The sequence below is a fragment of the Cricetulus griseus genome (genome assembly GCF_003668045.3).
Source record: "Cricetulus griseus strain 17A/GY chromosome 1 unlocalized genomic scaffold, alternate assembly CriGri-PICRH-1.0 chr1_0, whole genome shotgun sequence".
NCBI classification, from domain to species: domain Eukaryota; kingdom Metazoa; phylum Chordata; class Mammalia; order Rodentia; family Cricetidae; genus Cricetulus; species Cricetulus griseus.
The window spans coordinates 84573081-84593278 of record NW_023276806.1 but is presented as its reverse complement, the minus strand read 5'-3'; the positions used below and the strand labels follow the sequence as shown (position 1 = coordinate 84593278).

Below are 20198 nucleotides of genomic sequence, written 5' to 3'. Positions count from 1 at the left end.
CACCCCCCATAGCAGTACATACACCTCGCTGAGGTCATCCTCAGTGTCGCTGGGAAGGGGAAGGAAACGTGAGCAAAAGCAACAGGTTCCACCCACTGCCTGAACTTGGAATTGGATACCAGGGCGCGGTGAAGGGAGAGGAAGCGGCAAGGGGGAAGGTGCAAAGGAAATGATGGGCTTGACCACTGGGTCACTTGAGCTCCCAAACGACTTGTGTGTTTGCTTGTGAAGGTGACAAGGAGGCCCTTTCCTGGGTCACTTGGGGACTTCCGCGTGGACTGGGAGGCATCGGGCCCACGCGGGCCTCCAGGAGGCTTCGTCTGGGTAAAAACCCAGCGAAGAAGCCTTGAGGTGCGTTCACGCTTACAGCACCCTCCCCAGGGCGCGGCTCTCAGAGTCGGTGAGGTCTGCAAGCCTATCGCCCCTAGTCCCCGCCCGCCGCCCTCCGGCCTTTCCGAGCTCTCCCAGCCCGCCTCTAGCTCCAGCCTCCGGCGGGGGAAAACCGGGAGAGCGGACAGCGCCGCACCCCGCAGCCTCTGGGCATGCTCCGTGGCGGGACCGGCTCTGTCGCTGCCGCCGCCGGGAGGGCGCGTCCTCCCTCCCCCAGGGCGGCGGCGCCTGCAGCGACCATCGCTGCGTCCCGGCCCCGCACACCTTTGGCGGAAGCCTGAGCTAAGGGGTGCCATCCTGCCGGGCGTGGGCCGAGAGCGCCCCCCGTGCCCATCCTTCCCGAGAGGGACCGGCCGAGAAGGCGCGCAGGCGGGATGCGCCCTGCGACTACTGCGGTTCCTTAGAAAGTAAAGCAGAGCTCGTCCGGCGCGGAGCTGCCAGCGGCTGCCGGGAGGGGGCGGGGCGGGGTGGGGGGGGCCAGGTGGGGGGTGGTCCCAGTGTCCCTGCGAGGTGCGAAATCAGTTTCTACCTCCCTCTTCTCGGGTCCCGCCCCCAGGGAATCAGAATTCAGTGGGAAAGTGTCTGGGGAGAATCCTTGGGGTGGAGTGCTAGGACGCGCCTGGAGCAAAATGGTTAACACCAAGTCCGCGCGCGCCCCTGGGCTATGAGGGTGAAAAGTGCGCGCCTGTGGCTGCGCACCCCTTTGCTAATTTGCGGGTTAGTTACCCGGAGGAAGTCAACTTGTGCGGGGAGGGGTGGGGGCAGCTCAGGCTGCCGCTGGCTCCCGCTCCCAGGCCTCTTAGGGAGATCGCACCTCACGGCTGGCGGGAGCCGAGCGCAGGGAGGTCGGGGCGGGCAGCGGGCGGCCAGAGCAGGCTCGACCCGGCCACTCACTATCTTGCCTCCTCCTCCCCCCAGGATTACCGAGAGGATGGGATGGATCTAGGCAGTGACGCCGGCAGCAGCAGCAGCAGCCGCGCCAGCTCACAGTCCAACTCCACCAAAGTGACCCCTTGCTCCGAGTGCAAATCCTCATCGTCGCCGGGGGGCAGCCTGGACTTGGTGTCTGCTCTGGAGGACTATGAGGAGCCCTTTCCGGTCTACCAGAAGAAGGTGATTGATGAGTGGGCTCCGGAGGAGGACGGGGAGGAGGAGGAAGAGGAGGACGATCGAGGGTATCGAGATGACCGCTGTCCGGCCCGGGAGCCCGGGGACCTGAGCGCCAGGATCTGCAACAGCGGCGGCGGGGGCAAGAGCGCCACCACCACCATGCCGTCCCCGATGCCTAACGGCAACCTCCACCCGCACGACCCTCAAGACCTCAGGCACAATGGCAACGTGGTTGTGGCCGGCCGGCCGAGCGCTTCCCGGGCTCCCCGCCGAGCCATCCAGAAGACCCAGCCTCCCGGGAGCCGGCGCGGAGGCCGAGGCCGGGCAGCTGGGGGGCTCTGCATTCAGCCTCCGGACGGCGGGACGTGCGTCCCGGAAGAGCCGCCGGTGCCCCCGATGGACTGGGAGGCATTGGAGAAGCATCTGGCCGGGCTGCAGTTCCGGGAGCAGGAGGTGCGAAACCAGGGTCAGGCGAGGACCAACTCCACCTCTGTAAGTTGGCCGGGTGCGTGCCCACGCGCGCACACCCGCGTATACACCTCGCGAGCAGCCCACACGCCCCTTCTCCGCGCTCCCGCCGGTGGTGGCCCCATTCATCCTTCCCCAAGGGTGGGGGCTGGGCCGGAGAGCCTGCCTCCTGTTCCCCTGGGGTACATTTGCTGTCTGTGAGCTGTCTGGGTTTACAGGATGGGCGGAGAGAAGGGAGGGGCAGCCAGAGGGCAGCAGAAAGTCGGACTAGAGACTCATTTTGATGGAATTACTTATGGAGACTAGGTTGTGAGTCACTTGCCTGAAAATAAATCTGGGGAAGCCAGTCCCTGCGGGGGCTGTTTCACACTGTAATAGTTGTGGCTTTGTCCATCCTGGTGGGTCTTCCTGTGTTGCCACTCACGTCTCGCCCTTAGCCAGGCTATGCCTGTGCACGCCTATGCACATGTACGTAGTCGCCTGCCCACACCTCAGATCTGGCAACCGGGTTATGTTCCATCCCGGCTCCTGGATTTGGATGGATTAAAGGCCCTCCTGACTTTCTTCCATGAAACCTGAGCGATTGCTGACCTGGAGGAACCGGGTGAATTGAACTGCCAGAATGAGGGAGGGGGTTGTTGCCTCCGTTGCCTGACTCACTCCCTGTCGGCGAATCCCTTCTTGCTTTGATAAAAGAACCACTTATAGTTCCTTACCGGAGGCTACTGCCTCAATTCAGGAAAAGCCAGACAGGGAGGGGTGCCGGCGTGGAGGGAAAGGAGGGCTGCATCTATAATAAGCTCAGGCAGGTTTGTACTTGTCTCAACATCTTTTCTTTTTTCTTTTTTGCCCCTGAGAGGAGAGCAGATAAATGACTCAAAAGAAGAACACCACGAATGTAGCTCCCCCTCTTATCACTGTTTGAGATAAAGCAACAGTTGTAATTGGAAATCATTAGCGATATCCCTAAATAGGGCTGAAGGGCATAGTTTTAAACGAGCTGCGTTCTGTGTGTGACAGCTGTGTAGCAGTGTAAGAAAATGCTTGCCTTGCAGGTGTAATTTGGCTATTCTCAGTCTCCAGGGCTCCTGGAAATTGGGTGCATGCACTTTTGACTTCAGGGGTGAGAGTGGTAACAGGGTTTCACAGAGAAATTGGCGCAGTTTCTGTCAGTTAGAGCCCTTGGTTGACAGAGACCATTGGTTAGTAGTGTCCCTTGAGAGATTACCTATTAAATTAATAATCCCAGCTGTTTATAAGTTTACCATGTCTTACTAACAGACATGGAATCTTTCCATTACCGCCACTGTTATTTCTTGTACCTGGCAATGGGAAACATCCTTTCCCCATTAAACTCCCAGGATTTGAGCAATGATTGAAGATAAACAGTTACATGGCTGTAACTGGAATGACTCTGGTAAGGTGAGATACTGGAAGACTATCTGCCCTCTGGGGACTTGACATTTAAAGGTTTGCCTGACAGGATTTTCATCCCCATGCTCACACATTCTCTTGCTATTGTGGCTTCATTATTGAGCCATCTTTAAAACCTTCATCACAATTTAGAGTTTCTTCCTTATTTCCCAGATTTCCAGGCCCCAGATCTCCTAAAAATGTATGCTCTTGATAATTTTAGAAGCTAATGTATTTTTATTTTATTTTTAAAGTTCAAAATTCCATATATATATATATATATATATATATATATATATGCCACGATTCACATGCAGAGGTCAGAGGAAAACCTTTGGGCATCTGTTCTGTCTTCAGATTAGCCCTGTCTCATGGACCCCTTTAGTTGAGTAATCAGTCTGGTTTCTCTGATTCTTCCAGGCTCCAATCAGCTTTCACCAGCTCTGAGAAGTTGTTCCTTAACCACCCTCCCACACACACCTAAAGCAGAGTGACAGCACCCCTCACCGATACCCTCACTTTTGCTCTGTTTTCTCAGTTCTAGCATGGTCTCATTTATAAGTCCCCACTATTTTGGATCTCTCATAAATCTAGGTGAGCTGGGCATGGTTACTCATGCTTTTAATCCCAGTACTCAGGAGGCAGAGGCAGGCAGATCTCTAAGTTTGAGGCCAACCTGGTCTACAGAGCAAGCTCCAGGGCAGCTAGGGCTACAAAGAGAAACCCTGTATCAAAAAAATGGAAGGAAGGAAGGAAGGAAGGAAGGAAGGAAGGAAGGAAGGAAGGACCATCCTAGCTGAAAGTACAGGATCTTACCACTCTGCTTTGGTTTGGATTTGGAATTGTTTAAAATAATGTTTTAGGTTTATTTATTGTACTTTATGTGTATAACTGTTTTGCCTGCAATGTACACATGTGTACTATGAGCATGTCTAGTGTCCATAGAGGTTAGAAGAGAGTGTGGGAATTATGGGGGCTCTAAGCCACTGTATTAGTTAGTTTTCTAATGCTGTGATAAAACACCATGGCAACTTGTAGAAGAGTCTATTTTGGGTGTATGGTTCCAGAGGGTTAGACTCTGTGATGGCAGATCTCTAATTACAAGCAGGAGGGAGAGGGAGCTAACTTGAAATGGCAGTAGTCCTTTGAAATCTCAAAGCCCTCTCCCAGTAACACACTTACTCTGCGAAGGCCACACCTCCTGATCCTCTCCAAACAGCCACCATCTAGGGACCAACTCTTCAAATGCCCAAGACTCATGGGAACATCTCATTCAAATGACCACAGGTATTAGGTGGTTGCTGGGAACTGAACCCAGGTTCTCTGGATTTCTGAGATAGGCTGTTAGGTAGCCCAGGCTGGCTACATGAGGTTCTCTTAAGTAACAGAAGCTGGCCTTGATCTCCTTCCTGTTCCTCTTGCATCTGCTTCCCAAGTGATAAGTGGTGCCTGATCAGTGCCTGGGAAGTTTGAGTTTCTCATCTATCCAGTGAAGGAGGAAGTATTTATCATGATCATGCATCCCAGATCTTTTGGTTTTTCAAGACAGAGTTTTTCTTTAGCTTTGGAAGGCTGTCCTGAAACTAGCTCTTGTAGACTAGGCTGGCCTCAAAAATCACAGAGACCCGCCTGCCTCTGCCTCCCGAGTGCTGGGATTAAAGGTGTGTGCCACCACCGCCCAGCATGCTTCCCAGATCTTAACCAAAACTCTCACCTTAGAATTGAGAACAGAGCCCCTGAGATGCTATGTGGTTTGCCCAAAGTCCCAATGGAAAAACCTGTGAAGGGGTCTTTTTTATCTTTCCTTCTCACACAGCATTTCCCCCGCCTCTTTTCATACTTAAAAATACCTTGAAATGGGAAGAATGGAGTGCCTTCCCTCCCGGAAATAGTTTAAAAGAGTTCTTAGTGACAAGACCTTGCTTGTATTTCCTCAGCAGTAACAGGGGTGAACAGAGAAACAATCAAGCTCACTACTTTCAAGCATCCTTGCACAGGCAGAGCTTCTTTTGGTTTTCTGACACAGGGTTGGGCTCCTTGCCAAGCTACATAATAATGGAATGCAGGTTCCTTTCCCCTACCTCCATGCCTCTGCTTTCTTCAGCACCAAAGACAGACTGAGGTCTCCGAAGTAAGTGGCTTGAATTTTAGTCTTCCCTGACCCTGGGAAAAGTTAGGGCCAAGTTTAAAACAAAACATGTTCATGTGGATTGTAAAACCCCAAGCTGACCTTTATGTGTGAAATTGGGGACATTTGCCCCTCCCTTGATGCTGATGGATGGTTCTGAGCTTGGCTGCCATAGAGCCTCTGGGGCCATAGCTGGGAAAGCCCTGAGTCACCCTGATGGAAGTAGGCTGGTGACTGGCACCTTCTACCTTCCTAGTAGACTCCTTCACAAACCTCCATCACCTGTGGTGGTCCAACCCCAGCAGCAAGTTTAAACCGTTCTTCAGCCCTGTCTCCTCCACTGGCCCACCTTGTGCTTGCTGTATGTGAGGAACCTCATGAGTTTTACTTAACAATCACAACTACCGGGAGAGCACCATCCCTAGCTGGACTGGGCCTGCCCATGTGTTGTCCTGCCTAGGCCTGTCTTCCTTGCTGAGTGGGCTAGTTCTTGATGAACTTGAACTGAAGGGATAGATACAGACTAAAGATAATAACGGACATTGGTGGTTGAGCCTTGAGTTCATGTTCATCTTAAATTTTTATCTCCCTGCCTGTTTTTATTCTGGAGAACTGGTGCAGACAGTCCTGAGGGAAACAGAAATATTTTGTCTTCCCTCTCTTGACAGCCTTCCCCATGCAGTGGGCATGCAGGCCTCTCCTTGCTTCTATCTCTGGTCTTTAGTTTAGTACAGCCCACTCATTTTCTTACTCGGGGACTCCCTAAACTCTTCACTAGGTGGGGTAGTGGAAGGGTCCACTGCCTCAATGTCTTCCTTCCCAAATGGAAAATAATTTCATTTGTTTTCTTCATGGTTTTGTCATCCTTTGGTATATGTGATCTTTCAGGTTTAATCTGTCTCTGGAAGCTCCGCTCTCCACCCCACCCCACCACTTAGTATATTCTTCTATAAAAGCAGATTTGTTAGGCTTCGCATTAGACTCAGTGGGTAAAGTCAAACATGGTAGTCCGTGATGTAATCTCAGCATTCTCACAGTGAGATAGGAGGCGGGGCCAGGAGAACTGCAGGAAGCAGGTAGGCCAACTAGCATGGAATACATAGTAGCGGACAAGAGAGAGCCTGTCTCAAACAAGGTATTAAGTGAAGAATAAGGCTGAGGTTATCCTTTGACTGCTTCATCCCCACCATCACATGTGTCCACACTCACTCACACACACATAATCCTCAACCCATATTTATAGCACTGTAACTGGTATACAAAATCAATTACATGTATTTCCAATGTACATTTGATGTTCCCTATAATACTATCATGACATTTGACACAGCTGTGAAACCATCATCAAAATCAAGGTATTGGATCGACCCATCACCCCCAAGAGTGTCTTTGTGTCCCTTTGCATTACCCCTGTCTTCTTCCTTGGTAATCCTTGGCCTGATTTTTGAACTATAAATTGACATACATTTTCAAATATGTGTATTCCTTAGTCATCTGGTGATGGGCACTCGGATTACTTCTAGTTTTTAGCTGTTATACATACAATTGCTATAGCCAGTTACACGTAAATCTTTATGTGAGCCTTCATTCCATTTCCTTTGGATGCATATGTGAAAGTAGGACTGGCTCATTCAGTAAGCATGTGTTCAACTTCTTGAGAAGCTCCCTTGCAAGGAAATAACATTTTAGGAGGCAACTGCCTTGACTGTTTAAAAATATTTTACATTTTATTTATCTATTTATGTATTTATTCTCTCCCTCTCTCCCTGTGTGTCTCTTTCTTTCCCTTTCTCACTCTCAGTGTGTGTTGTGTGTGTACACACACATGTCTGGGTGTGCATGTGCCACCATATGGATTCCAGAGATTGAACTCAGGCCATCATGCTTGGTGGCAAGTGCTCTTACCTACAAAGCCATTTCCTTGCTTCACTGTCATGACTCTTAGACCACTAACTAGAACTTCAGCTCCCCTTTCCTAGCAGCTAGCCTTTGTCATTTGAATTCTTGGATTTCCTAGGACATCTCTATGTGGGTTACTTACTGGTAGCAAAGAGATCATCCATTACATCTAAGCAAACTCATTCTACTATTGTTCCAAAGAAGAGAGGCATCTTTTTTAAAGTAGATCAAGGTTCTCCTTGAGACCCCACCTTTTGTCTGTTTGTTTGCTTTTCCAGATAGGGTTTCTCTGTATATCCCTGACTGTCCTGGAACTCACTCTGTAGACCAGGCTGACTGTGAACTCACAAAGATCCGCCTACCTCTGTCTCCAGAGTGCTGGGATTAAAGGCGTGCGCCACCATGCCTGGTGACCCCACCCTTTTTAAGTGCAGTTTTATTATATTTTAGTGCCCTCAACAGGTATATTTTCCTTATTTAGTGAGAAGTTAAGAATTATGCTAATTGACACATTAATTGAAGTGAACGTTCTGATGAGGTTATTTCTAAAGTACTTAAAAATAATTTGTCTTTTTATTTATACTATTATCTAGTAGCAAACTTTAAATTACCTACATTTCTCCCTAGAATAGTGCTAATTACCAGTTATAGTCAACGTATTGTTCTGTAAGAATTAGAACTTAGTTGTTCTGCACAGTACTACAGAAGTAACTGAATGGCTGGGTGGTTTTTCCCATAGTTACTTGGGCTATGGTTAAATTACATAAATTACTATTTTATAGACTGAATTAAAATCCTTATAAGTCCTACAAAACATAGGAAGGTTTAGATGTAAAGTTAGCTGATTATTAGCAGTCTAGAACTTAACATTGGAAACTTACTGTGTGGGATACAAGTACCATTATTTCTACAAGAGAACACACTGTAACAATGGTAAAGGTTTGTTTGTTTCCTTTTTCTGTTATTAGAAATATCTAGTACCAGAGTCAAACTTTCTTTGCCTACTTTGCTAATGCCTGCTGATTCTTAAGAGTGCAGAGACTGGTCTCTGCATCAGCATGAACTAAGATTTCAAAGAAACAGGTGGCTCAGTCGAGAGGGTGCTTGCCACCAAGCCTAATGACCTGAATTTGACCTGCAGGAAGGAAAGAACACATGGACCCACACAGTGCATACACTATACACACCATACACACATGGACCAATATATAACAATAGTAACAAGAAGAGAAAGTGCTTACATATATGCTCTGTTATATAGCCTTGGTTCTCCTGGAACTCACTGTATGGACCAAGTTGACCTCACACTTGGAGATCCTCCTGCCTCTGCTTCCAGAGTACTGGCATCAAAGGTGTGTGGTGCCACACACAGCTTGAAAAAAACGTTTTTCTAAGACTTAGAAGAAAAATGTTTTGGCTCTAAGCATACCAGCTTGCCGGAAGTGAAGCTGCAGCTGAGTTGTAGGGTCCTTATCTAATTGTTCTTAAAGCCCTGGATTCAATACCCAACAATGAAGAAAAGAAATAGATTTAAAGAATACCCAAAGTGAGAGACTTTTTAAATACAGCAATTTTACTAGTTCTTTGAGAATTTTATACAATGTATTATTTTGATCATATTCACATACACCCAGTTTTTCGTCCTATCTATCTATATACCTACTCATCTATTTATTCGTTCATTTATTTGTTTTAACCCACTGAGTCTAATTTGGGGCAATTCACTGGAGTATGGTCCACCTACTATGTGTCTTACCCTAGTGAGAGCTGATCCTCCCTCCCTTAGAAGCCCTTAGCTGCCTATTGTCTCAGGGATGGAGCTCCTGATTTGTTTTCCCTGCCATGCTAGAATGTTGAATAGCTTCATCCTGTGTGTATTGTGGTAGTCCTGTGGAGGCAACCACGGCTGCTGTGAATTCATGAATGTGGCACACTTGTGTCCAAAAGATGCTATTTATCCATTTATGGTCCTCCCCAACCTCTGGCTTTTACTATCTTTCTGGCCCCTCTTTCTCTGTGGTCCTTGGGCCTTTGGAAGGTGTGTGAATCAGATGTCCCATTGGTAACTGAGCCTCCAATGAAACTATGTACTTTGACCCATTGTGAGCGTTTATATTAACCACAGTGCATGGAATTAATATAATAGGTGAACAAATATTAAAAATTTGAAAATATATCATTAACTCTGGATCTCCCCACCCCCTCTGTATGTGTACAGTGTCTGTGTGGGTCCTTTGAACCTTTGTAACTGGAATAAAAGACACCTCTGCCTCTTGATAGGTTTGTGTGTAGCAGTTTTTAAAACCTTGGAAGGAAAATGTTCATCTGAAATCCTGATGCAGATGTATACTGTCATAACCAGCTGATTGAGCTCCTGGCAGCTCACCGTGGCATGCTGTCACTGTCCCTGCTTGGCTCTGCCCTCCATAACTCTTCCAACTGCAGGTCCTTTTCCTGGGATTCCTTACTGGGCATGCTGGCCTGTGTGGGAAGCCTCAGCCCAGGAGGCATTTGCTTACTTTGTCCAGGTCCACAGGGTCACACCAGCTGCCACCAGGCCTCTTTGAAATCTGACCCACCTCTGCTTGGTCCCCTGAGCTCTGAGCAGCCCCTCTTCCTCTAGACCTTTATTCCACATAGGTACCATTTATTACTACCTGAGTCATAAAGGGTTACCAGATTTACATTTCCATACTTGATTTCATGCCAAACCCCCAAACTGGACAAATTAAGAGATGAAAAAGGAAGATCGGAGTAAAAGGCCATCCTTAAACTCAGAGGCCAGCTTAGGCTGCAGTAAGATCCAGGGACTTGGCCTAAGTCTTGTGAATGACAAAACTCAGGTTCTGCTTTTCAGGAACAAACTAACCACTTATTGTCTTCTGTCTGTGGTTGTGGTTGGCTGTTATCTCCCTATAGGTGTGTCTTATCTATACGTGTTCTACCTCTACCCAACCCCACTGCTATAAACACACAGAGCTGGGGTCCCAGAATTCCCTGGAGAGCAGACATCTGGTGCTCCCTGGCTATCTAGTTGGTTAGTTAGTATATTTTGTACCATGTTTTCATCTTGGTTCTTTAATTTTCTCAAATCTGAAAGATATCATGAACTTTCTTATTAGTGCTAATAGCTATTTCCCCATTATTATTCCTTAAAATCATGCTCAAATTTTAGGCTATTCCATCTGCATATTAAAATAGAAGTTTGCACTTTTGGGCTCTGTCCCCTGAAGACTTGTGTGTTTTTGCTTTCTGAATTTTGAAATTCAGTCCTAGATAATTTAAGAGATGCTTCTACAGCTGCTGTGCCTCAGCTGCTTTGTGACTCTGTGGCTCCGCTCCCCACCCCCAGGACCTGTGACATTCTTGACTGTTAGTTATTCGAGTATGTTGGGGACCCAGACTTGAACTGCTTCTAGGGCAATTCAAGGTCCAGTTGTAAATTTGGACATTCTCAACAGGAAAGTAAGATTTTAGAGGGAGAACCTGAGAGGTCACCTCAGCAAACTCTCTCCCTCTCCAGAGGTGGAAGTGGACTGTGTTCACCACACTGCCTTAGTCCAGGTCTGATGGGCCTCCAGACACACTCAAGTGGATAAAGTCATGCCTAGGCTGAGAATCCTAAGGGAGCCATCTCTCTGGCTCATTCTTTAAGGGGAGCCTTGTTGTTCCATCGCAATCTTCCCAATGCTGTGACCCTTTAATGCAGGTTCCCATGTTCTGGTGACCCCCAATCATAAAATTATTTCATTGCTACATCATAACTGTTATTTTCCCATTGTTATGAATCATAATGTAAATATCTGATATGCAGGATATCTGATATGTGACCCTGCAAAGGGGTCATGACCCACAGGTTGATATCTACTGATCTAGATGTTTTAAGTGGGTATTTTGTTATGAACTAAAACGCAAAACAAACAGAAGTTCAATTAAAAAAAAAACAAGAAAAGGCTTTATAAATTTTTTTAAAAAAAATGTATTTGCAAGCCTAGTGTGGTGGCACACACCTGAAATCCTACGAGTTGGGAGTCTGTGGCATAAGGATTGCACAAATTTGAGACCAGCCCACCTGAGAGTCCCTAAAGTCAAGTCCTAAGTCCCTTTGAATGGGATTCAGCTGCTGCTGCAGGCTGGCTGAAAACTCTTGGTCAGTGCTTGAGACCTGCAGGCAAGAGAGCTGTGAGTTGAAGCTGGGAGCCCAATTGGTTAAGCAGCAGAGCCTGCAGAGGGAGGAGGAGTTCATGGATCAGGAGGCTACAGTGCTGAGGAGGAGACCCAAGGTAAGAGCCCCATCCTCCAGAACAGGCATGGCATCCTGGAAAATTTCTTGGCCTTTGTGTGACATCAAGCCAGGAATCCAAGAAAACTACTACATGAATGAATAGAAGTTCCCGTTGTGAGGGTTGGCACTGGAGACACCAGTGTAGACTAGGAAGCCACCCCAAAGCTTGCTGTGCTTCTGAAAGTCATTAAATTATTGTTCTATACTGTAGTAGGTCTGTCACTGTAAGAGAAGTAACTAACAAGCCCTTTGTACAGACATAGCACTAAAAGGTACTCTTCATCCTTAGAAATGCAATCAGTATTTGTTGTCTGTTTTTCGTGTTCTGGTAAACAACATGCATCCATGCTGACTTCGTTTTTTTGGTCTAGTAGGCAACCAAGGCAGTTCTTTGAAGAAAGAAAAGGATCAAATTGTTCTCAAAGGTTTATTTATAAAAGAAGTAGTGAGCAGTGTTTAGTTCTCTGTGAAGCATCAGCTAGTCTCCCTGGTCTGTTGTGGTTAGTGAATGCTAACACACTTGCTCAGGCTGCTTTCAGTATATCGGAATCCAAATCACTAGATGATGGGACTCAAGAATTGTTGTATATGTCATTTGGTGTACCGGTAACCATTTAGAAGTAAAATTTGCTTGTGCATTAACAAAAAGTATTTGTGATGTGTAAGGTCCATGAAATAGTCTAAATAGGAACACTTGGCTTAGAATATGGGTGAGAACAAGGAATAGAAAAATGGGCATAAGGAGAGGGAAGGATGTGTGAGGTTTCTGCTTCCTGGATGATGTTACTGCATTTTCCAGTGGATTTTTTTAAACTTTTAATTAGTTTGCCTTGTACCACTACAAAGATCTTTCAAACATATTTCAACTACAAAGCATTCATACTTTCAGGGTTTAAGCATAACTTTAATCTTCTCATCCTTTATATCTTTAATTTGTTTTGTTTCATTTTTATGTGTTTCTGCTTTTCGTTAATTTAAAAATTAGCATTTAAAGTAATGTGTTCTGTTATGAAATCTTCATACAAGTTTGTTCTCCTCCTTTCCCACCTCCTCACTCCTCCTGCTCAGCCGCTTTCTCCCCCTCTGCTTTCGGGTCACAGGGGCCCCATTACCCTTCTTGTTTTCTCCTGTGTTTAAGGTCTTTTTCCTTTCTCACGGTCTCCTTTCTAGTTTCATGCCTTAGCTTCCTACACACACGCACATACACACACGCACGCACGCACATGCAAACACACCATGAAAGTACTTGGCATTTGTCATCCTGACTCTGTCTTATATGGCTCTTCATGAAACTTCCATCAATGTTCATGCAGATTCCCTGGTTCCATTTTGCTTTATGGCTGAATAAAATTCCATCATGTGTTTGTACAACACTTATCTCTCATGTTGATGGGCATCTAGACAAGCTCCATGTCTTAGTTACTTTGACTTGTGCAGCAGCAAGCACACATGTGCAAGTATCCATGGCAGGACACAGGGTCTTTCCATGAATACCCCCTGGGTCATATGGTAGTTCTCTCTTTATTTTATATTATTTTTGAGGAATATGTTTATTTCTATGTTTATTTCTGTAGTGGCTGCATCAGTGTACACTCCTACCAGCAGTAAATAAAGCCCCCCCCCCTTCCTCAACTTTTGTCGTCACTGGAGTGAGATGGAATCTCAAAAGAGTTTTGGTTTGCATGTCTGGATATCTAAGGCTGGTGAATATTTTTGGTAATAGTTATTGGTCATTTGTGGTACTTTCTTTGAGAACATTCTGTTTGACCCATGTGTTGGTGGGAAATTTTGTGGGTTTTGGTGTCATGTGTTCTTTGTATGTTCTCATATCAACAGCACCACCCCACCCCGCCTCTAGTCTAATATACTTGCTGATGATTTTCTCCTACTCTGTAAGTCATAGGCTTACTCTCCAGGTAGTTTCTTTTGCTGTTCAGAGATTTTTAATTTCATGTAGTCTAATGTGTAAGCACTTGGGGTTATCGCCTGTGATACTGGAGTCCTTTTCAGAAAGTTCTTGCCTATACCTATATCCTGAAGTGTTTTCTCTCCTTTCTTCTAACAGTTTTCAGTGTTTCAGGTTTTACATCAAGGTCTTTCATTCAGTTTGAATTGATTTTTGTATAGAGTAAGAGATACGGATCTGATTTCTCTCTCTGCATGGGAACACTTAATTTTCCTGGAACCATTTAGACAATGGCTCTAGAGTATAACATGAGGTCAGGTATTATGATTTGCCTAGCATTGTTCTGTTTGCTTAGGATTGATTTGCTATTGGGGTCTTTTGTGTTTACACATTAATTTTGGGGCTGTTTTCTCTAATTCAGTGAGGAATGTTGTTGGTATTTTTGTCGGGATTGTGTTGAATTTGTAGACTTTTTTTCAGTGTTATAGGTGTTTTCACAATGTTCATTTTGCCAATCAATGAGCATGGAAGCTCTTTTTGTTTTTTAGTATTTCCTTCTGTTTCTTTGTGTCTTAAATGGCATTGGTTAGCAGCTGATTTCTGAAAAATTGTCTTTTCAAAGGCCTTGATTTCCTGTGTCATGAGAGAGGTGATTGCACCTTCTAAGCTCCAGTGTAGAAATGTGTAGAAATGCTTTAGCTCTTTGTGTGATTGGCTTTTGTTTTGTTTTTGTCTCACGAAATATTACAAAAAACTTTTATCAAGTTGTATGTTGAGATGGAGAGGTAGCTTAGTGGTTAAGAGCACTGTTTGCTCTTCCAGAGGACCTCGGTTTGATTCCCAGCACCTACATGGAGACTAACAATGGTTTGTACTCTAGTTCCAGGGGATCCCATGCTCTCTTCTGTCTCCCTTAGGCACAGCATTTATGTGGTGCACAGTTATGTAGACAAAACAACTGTACATGTGAAAATAAAATTAAAAAGATAAGAAAAAAATTAAAGTGTGTAGGTTAGGTTTGTCTAGGCACATTAGGCAAAGAATGACCATTTCCTATGCATTGATGATGCTGTTTTTTTAGGACAGAAACTCAGCATTATCTTTTGCTATGACCCAGTAGCCAAGCCCTGGGCAGTGGCCTGCCTGGCAATGTCTTCCTAGTAGTGTCCATTGCTTCCTCCACAAGCATCCTTCCACTGTGGTCTTCTGCCTTCCTGTTTCCCCCTTCCGTCCCTTGGCAAGTTACCTCTCTGCTGAAAACCAATCCAAAGTCCCCGAGGAAATGATTTACCTACCATGGGGCACCTCTGGTGACTAGGACCCTTTGCCAGGTCTCTTCATGTTCTGCTACAGGATGGGAAGGAAGGCCACCCCTTCTCCCTGGCAAGCAGCTATGGCCAGGATCTGCCAGCTAACAAGTGGGTTACAGGGAGGGGAAAAAAAAAAAGGTAAGTTCTTATAGTCTCTAACCTGGGGTAACTCAACTGGATTCTGTTTCCTTTTTCTTTTGACACAAATAGAAAGATCTCTGTTTTCTAAAACAGTTGAAAGGGAATGAGGCAATTTATTGACAATTCCTAAAATCCCTGGCAGTGCTATAAATTTAGATTTGAAGTTAGGGCACTTAAAAATAAAAAACCCAAACAACAACAATAAAACCAAAAACAATGCCAGGAAAGCGGCTGTGTTATGAAATGTTGGCATTTCTAATGTCAAGCTCAGCACTACAATGGCTCTTGCTCCTCTTTCCCACCCAAAGAGAGTGTTGTGTTCAGTTATCTATCTCCAGAGTAAGGGTCTGAACCTCTGGGAGCCTGGCACAGTGTCTTAGACCTTAAGGTTAACCTTCCCTGCACTAAAAATAACACATTTATATAAATAGTTTCAAGATCAATTTAGCTCTCTGTGTTTCTTCTCATGGCCCCAGTAGTAAGTATTATCCCACTTATGAAAATTGCAGGATTTTTCTTGTGCAGTCTTACCAATTTTTGACCCATTCTGACCTGGTTTACCCATTTATCATGGGCCACTCATCTTATGTGCTCATGTCCACTCTGTGTCTAGTCTAAAATTGTTTCCATAAGGAGCAAAAGAGCAGACCATAGGGGTTTTATTTTTGAACACTTGAAATTATGTAACCAGTGATCTGTTAGTGTTTTTATCCATCCTGCAGAGGCTCCATAGTCTGACCCAAATAGCCATTAAAATAAGATTTTTGTTCTGGAAGGAATGAGTAAGGAAAACACAGCAAGGAGAAAAAAATTCCCTGATTTACTATGGAAAATAGTGACTTAATTTTTAATTTTTAGATTCCCTTTGCTGGTGTGACATAAAGAAACCCTTAAGAAGACAGATGTACAGTATTATTTGTAGAGGACATGGGTAAAACCCCTCCAGAAGCTCCACTGTGCTTGAAGCTGCATTGATTTGTCTTTTGGAAACATCACAATTGGACAAGAGTGGTCCATCCAAACACATCCAGACAAGTAGCCCATGGACACTATCTTCCAGGTGGCAGTCCTCTATGGTTAGCTAGTGGCACGATCCATTCTCTGACCCCCAGAGAGGTTTTATTTGTATAAGCAAGATATCACCACAATGATACACTGCAGGATCTATTCCAGAGATAATAGAGGCTGCTCTTCCTTGCTGGCTACTTAATGGCACATCACAGTGTGGTCTCAGCATTCTGACACATCAGGAGAAGCCCAACCCAGATTTTTGTAAAAAATATCTCAACTACCAGTGAAACAACTTCAGGGATAAAAGGGCCTATGGCCAAGCCTTACCACCTGACTTGGATTTCCAGAATCATGTATGTGGTAAAAGGAAATAGTTGTTTTCTCTTGACTTCCACCCGTGCTCTGTCAGACACGAGTGGCCACCCCCCAATATAATTAATAAAATAAGTATCTTGACTAGCAAATACTGGCAAGGAACCATAAATTTACATCTATTTCTATGTCCAACAGTTGACTGCAGGTCAGACTATGACTTCAGGCTGCCAGTTTGTTCTCCCACACCTCAACTGCCTGAGGTTATAGAGAAGAAAACCCAGACCCAAACAGGTGACCGTGCTGTACCCGATGTGGGGTGAGATGGGGCAAGCGGGGCAGTTTATGGAAAGGTCTAGTGAGCTTCTAGAAATGGAGATTTCAAAAAGCTTCCATGGGGAAAGCTGCTCTGATTTAATGAAGGGGTTTTCCCCCCATCTCTTTTTAGGGGTTACAATAGTTAGAAATACTAGCAAGAGGTAAAAAGAGAGGAGAGATGACACATCTCATTCTATTAAGTTTCAGGGGTACCCCATTCCTTAGCATTTAGTTTCTTTCCTCTTCAGAGCAGTTCCCAAAGTGATTTTGCTGTTTAGATTCAGGGAGACATGTCAGTGTTCAATTTTTCATTATTATTAATAACCCTCTACTGTTTATTTATTGGTTTGGACAAAATTGTAGTTCTTAACCACCAAACTTACTAAATCCATTTCACAATCCAGTGAAGCTTCAACATTGCTGAATGGTATTGAGATTTTATTTAATCTCAGTTTTCCTTCTTAATGTGGAGAAGAATTTGTGGAAAATAAAACCACTTGGATCTTCTTTCCTTACTAGAACTCTCGGCTGTGAGTACAGAGTCAACACAGTCAACAGACGACAAGTTTGTGTTATTCATTTACTTTCAAAAAGTAGGAAACATTAACATCAGCATTCATTTTGGAGTAATTGTAGATGTATAGGAAAGTTGCAAAGATTGTACAGAAAGTTCTGAGCATTCCTCGATTGCTTCTCCTAATATTGCCTCCTAAGCAACTATAGAACATCTGTCAAAACCAAGAAATGAGCAGGGGCACATGCTATGACCTAAATTACAGATTTTATTTGAATTTGTTGCGACTTTAAAATTTTTGAAGTTATATTAAAACTGTGTGACAAAATTCATGAACAACATAGCCTATGTTCCCCTGGCAATCTTTATGTAGGTAAAAGTTACACTATTGTTTAGGCTTTGTAAATGCATTTTAAAGATCAGGGCTTCTGGTCTTTCTTCCAGCCAGCTGTTTTCCCTAAGCTCCTCTGGCAGGGAGCCCTGCAGCTGCTTCTGTGGAGAAGGCCTGTGTGAGAAAGGGGCAGAAAGAAACACAAAGCCTGCATCAGATGCCAGCTTGGAGGCTGAGGTAGAAGGATAGTTTGATCCTGAAGCATTGAGAAAAACCTGGGCCACCCCGGAGGACTTGTCTCAAAAACCCAACAAAGCAAATAACAAGAAAATCAGTCAGAGAAAGCCATGAGCAGGACACTTGGTAGCCCCCTCTAAGCCCAGTGCAGGGGGTGAGAGGTGTCAGAAAGAGTCCCCAAGCACAAGCAGAGCACCGTGCATGCTTACCCACAGTGTGTTTTCTAAATGGGCTGTGTTTTGGCTCTGCGACCAGGGCCAGTAGTCTTCAAGGCTAAGCTGGGATGGGGTTTTGTGAATGTGCTGGGTAAAGCATGGCAGAGGGTGTGAGTGACAGTTTTAACAGACAGGTGGAAGTGGCCTGTGGCTAAGAGGACTGGGTTAGTGGTAAGGCACATGTGTGGGAGCTTTCACAGATTGAAAATGGAATAGAAAGAGGGTTGAGTCTCCTGCAGACAGGAGGAGAGGAAAGAAATCTTCAAATTGCCTTGTTCTGACCAGATGGTCCGAGTTTTTAAAATTAAACCCTGAATGGGTGCTAGGCATATTGTGTCACCAGTGGAAGGTTGTCCTAGTGACTCAGTGTAGTCTCATAAAAATGGGTTTCCTGTTTACTCATTCTTTGTCTTTGGCTGACAGGATCAGTGAATACTTCCCCGAGGCTTGTTAAGAATCTTCTCCTAATTACATGTTTGATGTATTGTAGATGAAGCTACCACTAAGCCAACATTTCTTTCAGCAAAACTGTGTTTCCAAACCAAAATGTTTCAAGTGACTGCTTCAGCGTATGTGCTCTTTGCAATCATTAGGGGCTGTACTCAGGACAGAAAGAACACGGCCACCCCAGACTGTAATGTTCAGCTCACCTCCTGGAGAGGATGCTGGGTGTGAAGGCCAGCAGGAGTTTCCTTCCCGATGCTCTGCAGTTTCCTTTGGGGATGACCTCCTTTCTTTGTGTGCTGTGTGCTTCTGGTTAGTGAGTGATTACAAGTGGCTGACTCATGCTCTGGGAGCTTCCACTTCAGCTGTTCCTCCGCCAGCCCAGCCGTGGGTGGAAGAGCTCCTTGGACTATAGGTTCAGAGGGCTGGCTGTGAGGTCCTGAGTTGCCAGAGGCAACTGCTGTGCAGCCTGTGTCCTGAAGGAAATGTGGAGGTGGCAGTGGCCTCTCCCCAGGGAGCCTTCCCTTTCCTCTGCTCCTGCCTATGGCCTACGTGCTGCCCTGAACCCACCTCCTGTCCATTCTGTGCTTTCACGTCAGCACTGCTGGTTTTGTTTACAAGATAGGAACCCTAACTGGTAACGGCAGATAGTTTTTTTTGACATAAGACCCAAACTCAGATTGTGACAACTGTAGGCCTGCTGTCACTTAAATAGATGTCTTTAACCAAATCATGGAATTTGGAAGCTTTGATCAGCCTTTAAGCCCACCTGGCCCAGTGTTCTTCATGCTACAGGGGGGAATTGACCACACCAAGTGAAAGAAATATTCCAGCTGTTATAAACTGGACCTGATCCATGAATGCCTACACAGACCACAAGACTCATCTGCCCCAGGGCATCTGGTCCACACACTCTGGCCCTCCTCTCCTGCCCTTGTGCCCCATCTTGACATTTATGGAGTGACAACAGTCACTTAGAAAGGATAGGGGTGACTGGCACATGGAGAGTCAGCCTTCTGTGTTAGTGGTGTTAGTAGCATCATTCAGACATGGAGGCAGAAGACGTGCATGGTAGGTACACATGAGCTGTGTGATTTCAGCCCAGGCAGGCCCTTGATGCAGATGAAACTCTCCATAAGCAAGGGGTTATTAGTTTGCCCTGGAGCCAGACAGCACTCATGCTCAGTGGGGGTGACAACAGGTAATAACATGGTATAGATCTCATTTTAAATCTTAATTAAAACCCATTCCTTGTTTTGTGGACTGTGATTTTTCGTGTGTTCTAAGACTCACGCCTCCGAGTTCTGAAGGGATAAATGTGCTCAGGTGGTTTTGAATTGAGGGTTATGTTTTGAAGTTGTTCCTGAGAAGCTTTTTAGGAAAGTGTGCAGGCAGGTAGTTGACAGAGTGGCATCTGCCAAGCATTTCCTCAACAGATGCCATTATGTTTTCTTCACAGCTGTATCCAATCTGGAATTACATGTCATGTTTTAGGTGGGGGGGGGGGAGACAGAGGGGAATAGAAGCTGATCAGGGGCTGACCCATCGTGGAGCTTCCAGTCCATAGCATAGACTGCTAGAAGGTGAGAGGCAGATGCCATGAAAAGTGGGGACACAGTTACTAAATCTCACTAGGAAGCCATTTTCATCTGTTCCTAAGGTGTGTGTGTGTGTGTGTGTGTGTGTGTGTGTGTGTGTGTGTGTGTCTATGTCTGTGTGTGTGTGTGTGTGTCTATGTCTGTGTGTATGTGTGTGTGTCTATGTCT

General features: G+C 45.4%; 1 protein-coding gene and 1 long non-coding RNA gene across 5 annotated transcripts in view; one reads left to right on the top strand and one right to left on the bottom strand.

Moving 5' to 3' along the window:
• The first annotated feature begins 219 nt into the window (after positions 1–219).
• The window catches only part of LOC100760309 (schwannomin-interacting protein 1), a 129881-nt gene continuing 109902 nt past the window's right edge, over positions 220–20198 (top strand). Inside the window, exons 1-2 of one of the 4 annotated variants that reach the window (XM_035450753.1) lie at positions 220–351; positions 1309–1992. In XM_035450753.1, coding sequence (XP_035306644.1) covers positions 1327–1992 — 666 coding nt within the window. In that variant the 5' untranslated portion in view covers positions 220–351; positions 1309–1326. Of the gene's footprint in view, positions 352–658; positions 798–934; positions 1108–1308; positions 1993–2521; positions 2573–20198 lie in introns of those variants that run through there. The other 3 variants (XM_027391762.2, XM_027391761.2, XM_035450754.1) reach the window with 3 other exon arrangements.
• On the bottom strand, positions 17451–18925 carry LOC118239470. The gene is made up of 2 exons (XR_004771696.1): positions 18639–18925; positions 17451–17710 (listed from the first exon to the last, which is right to left on the bottom strand). It is a non-coding gene; the product is annotated as an uncharacterized LOC118239470 (long non-coding RNA).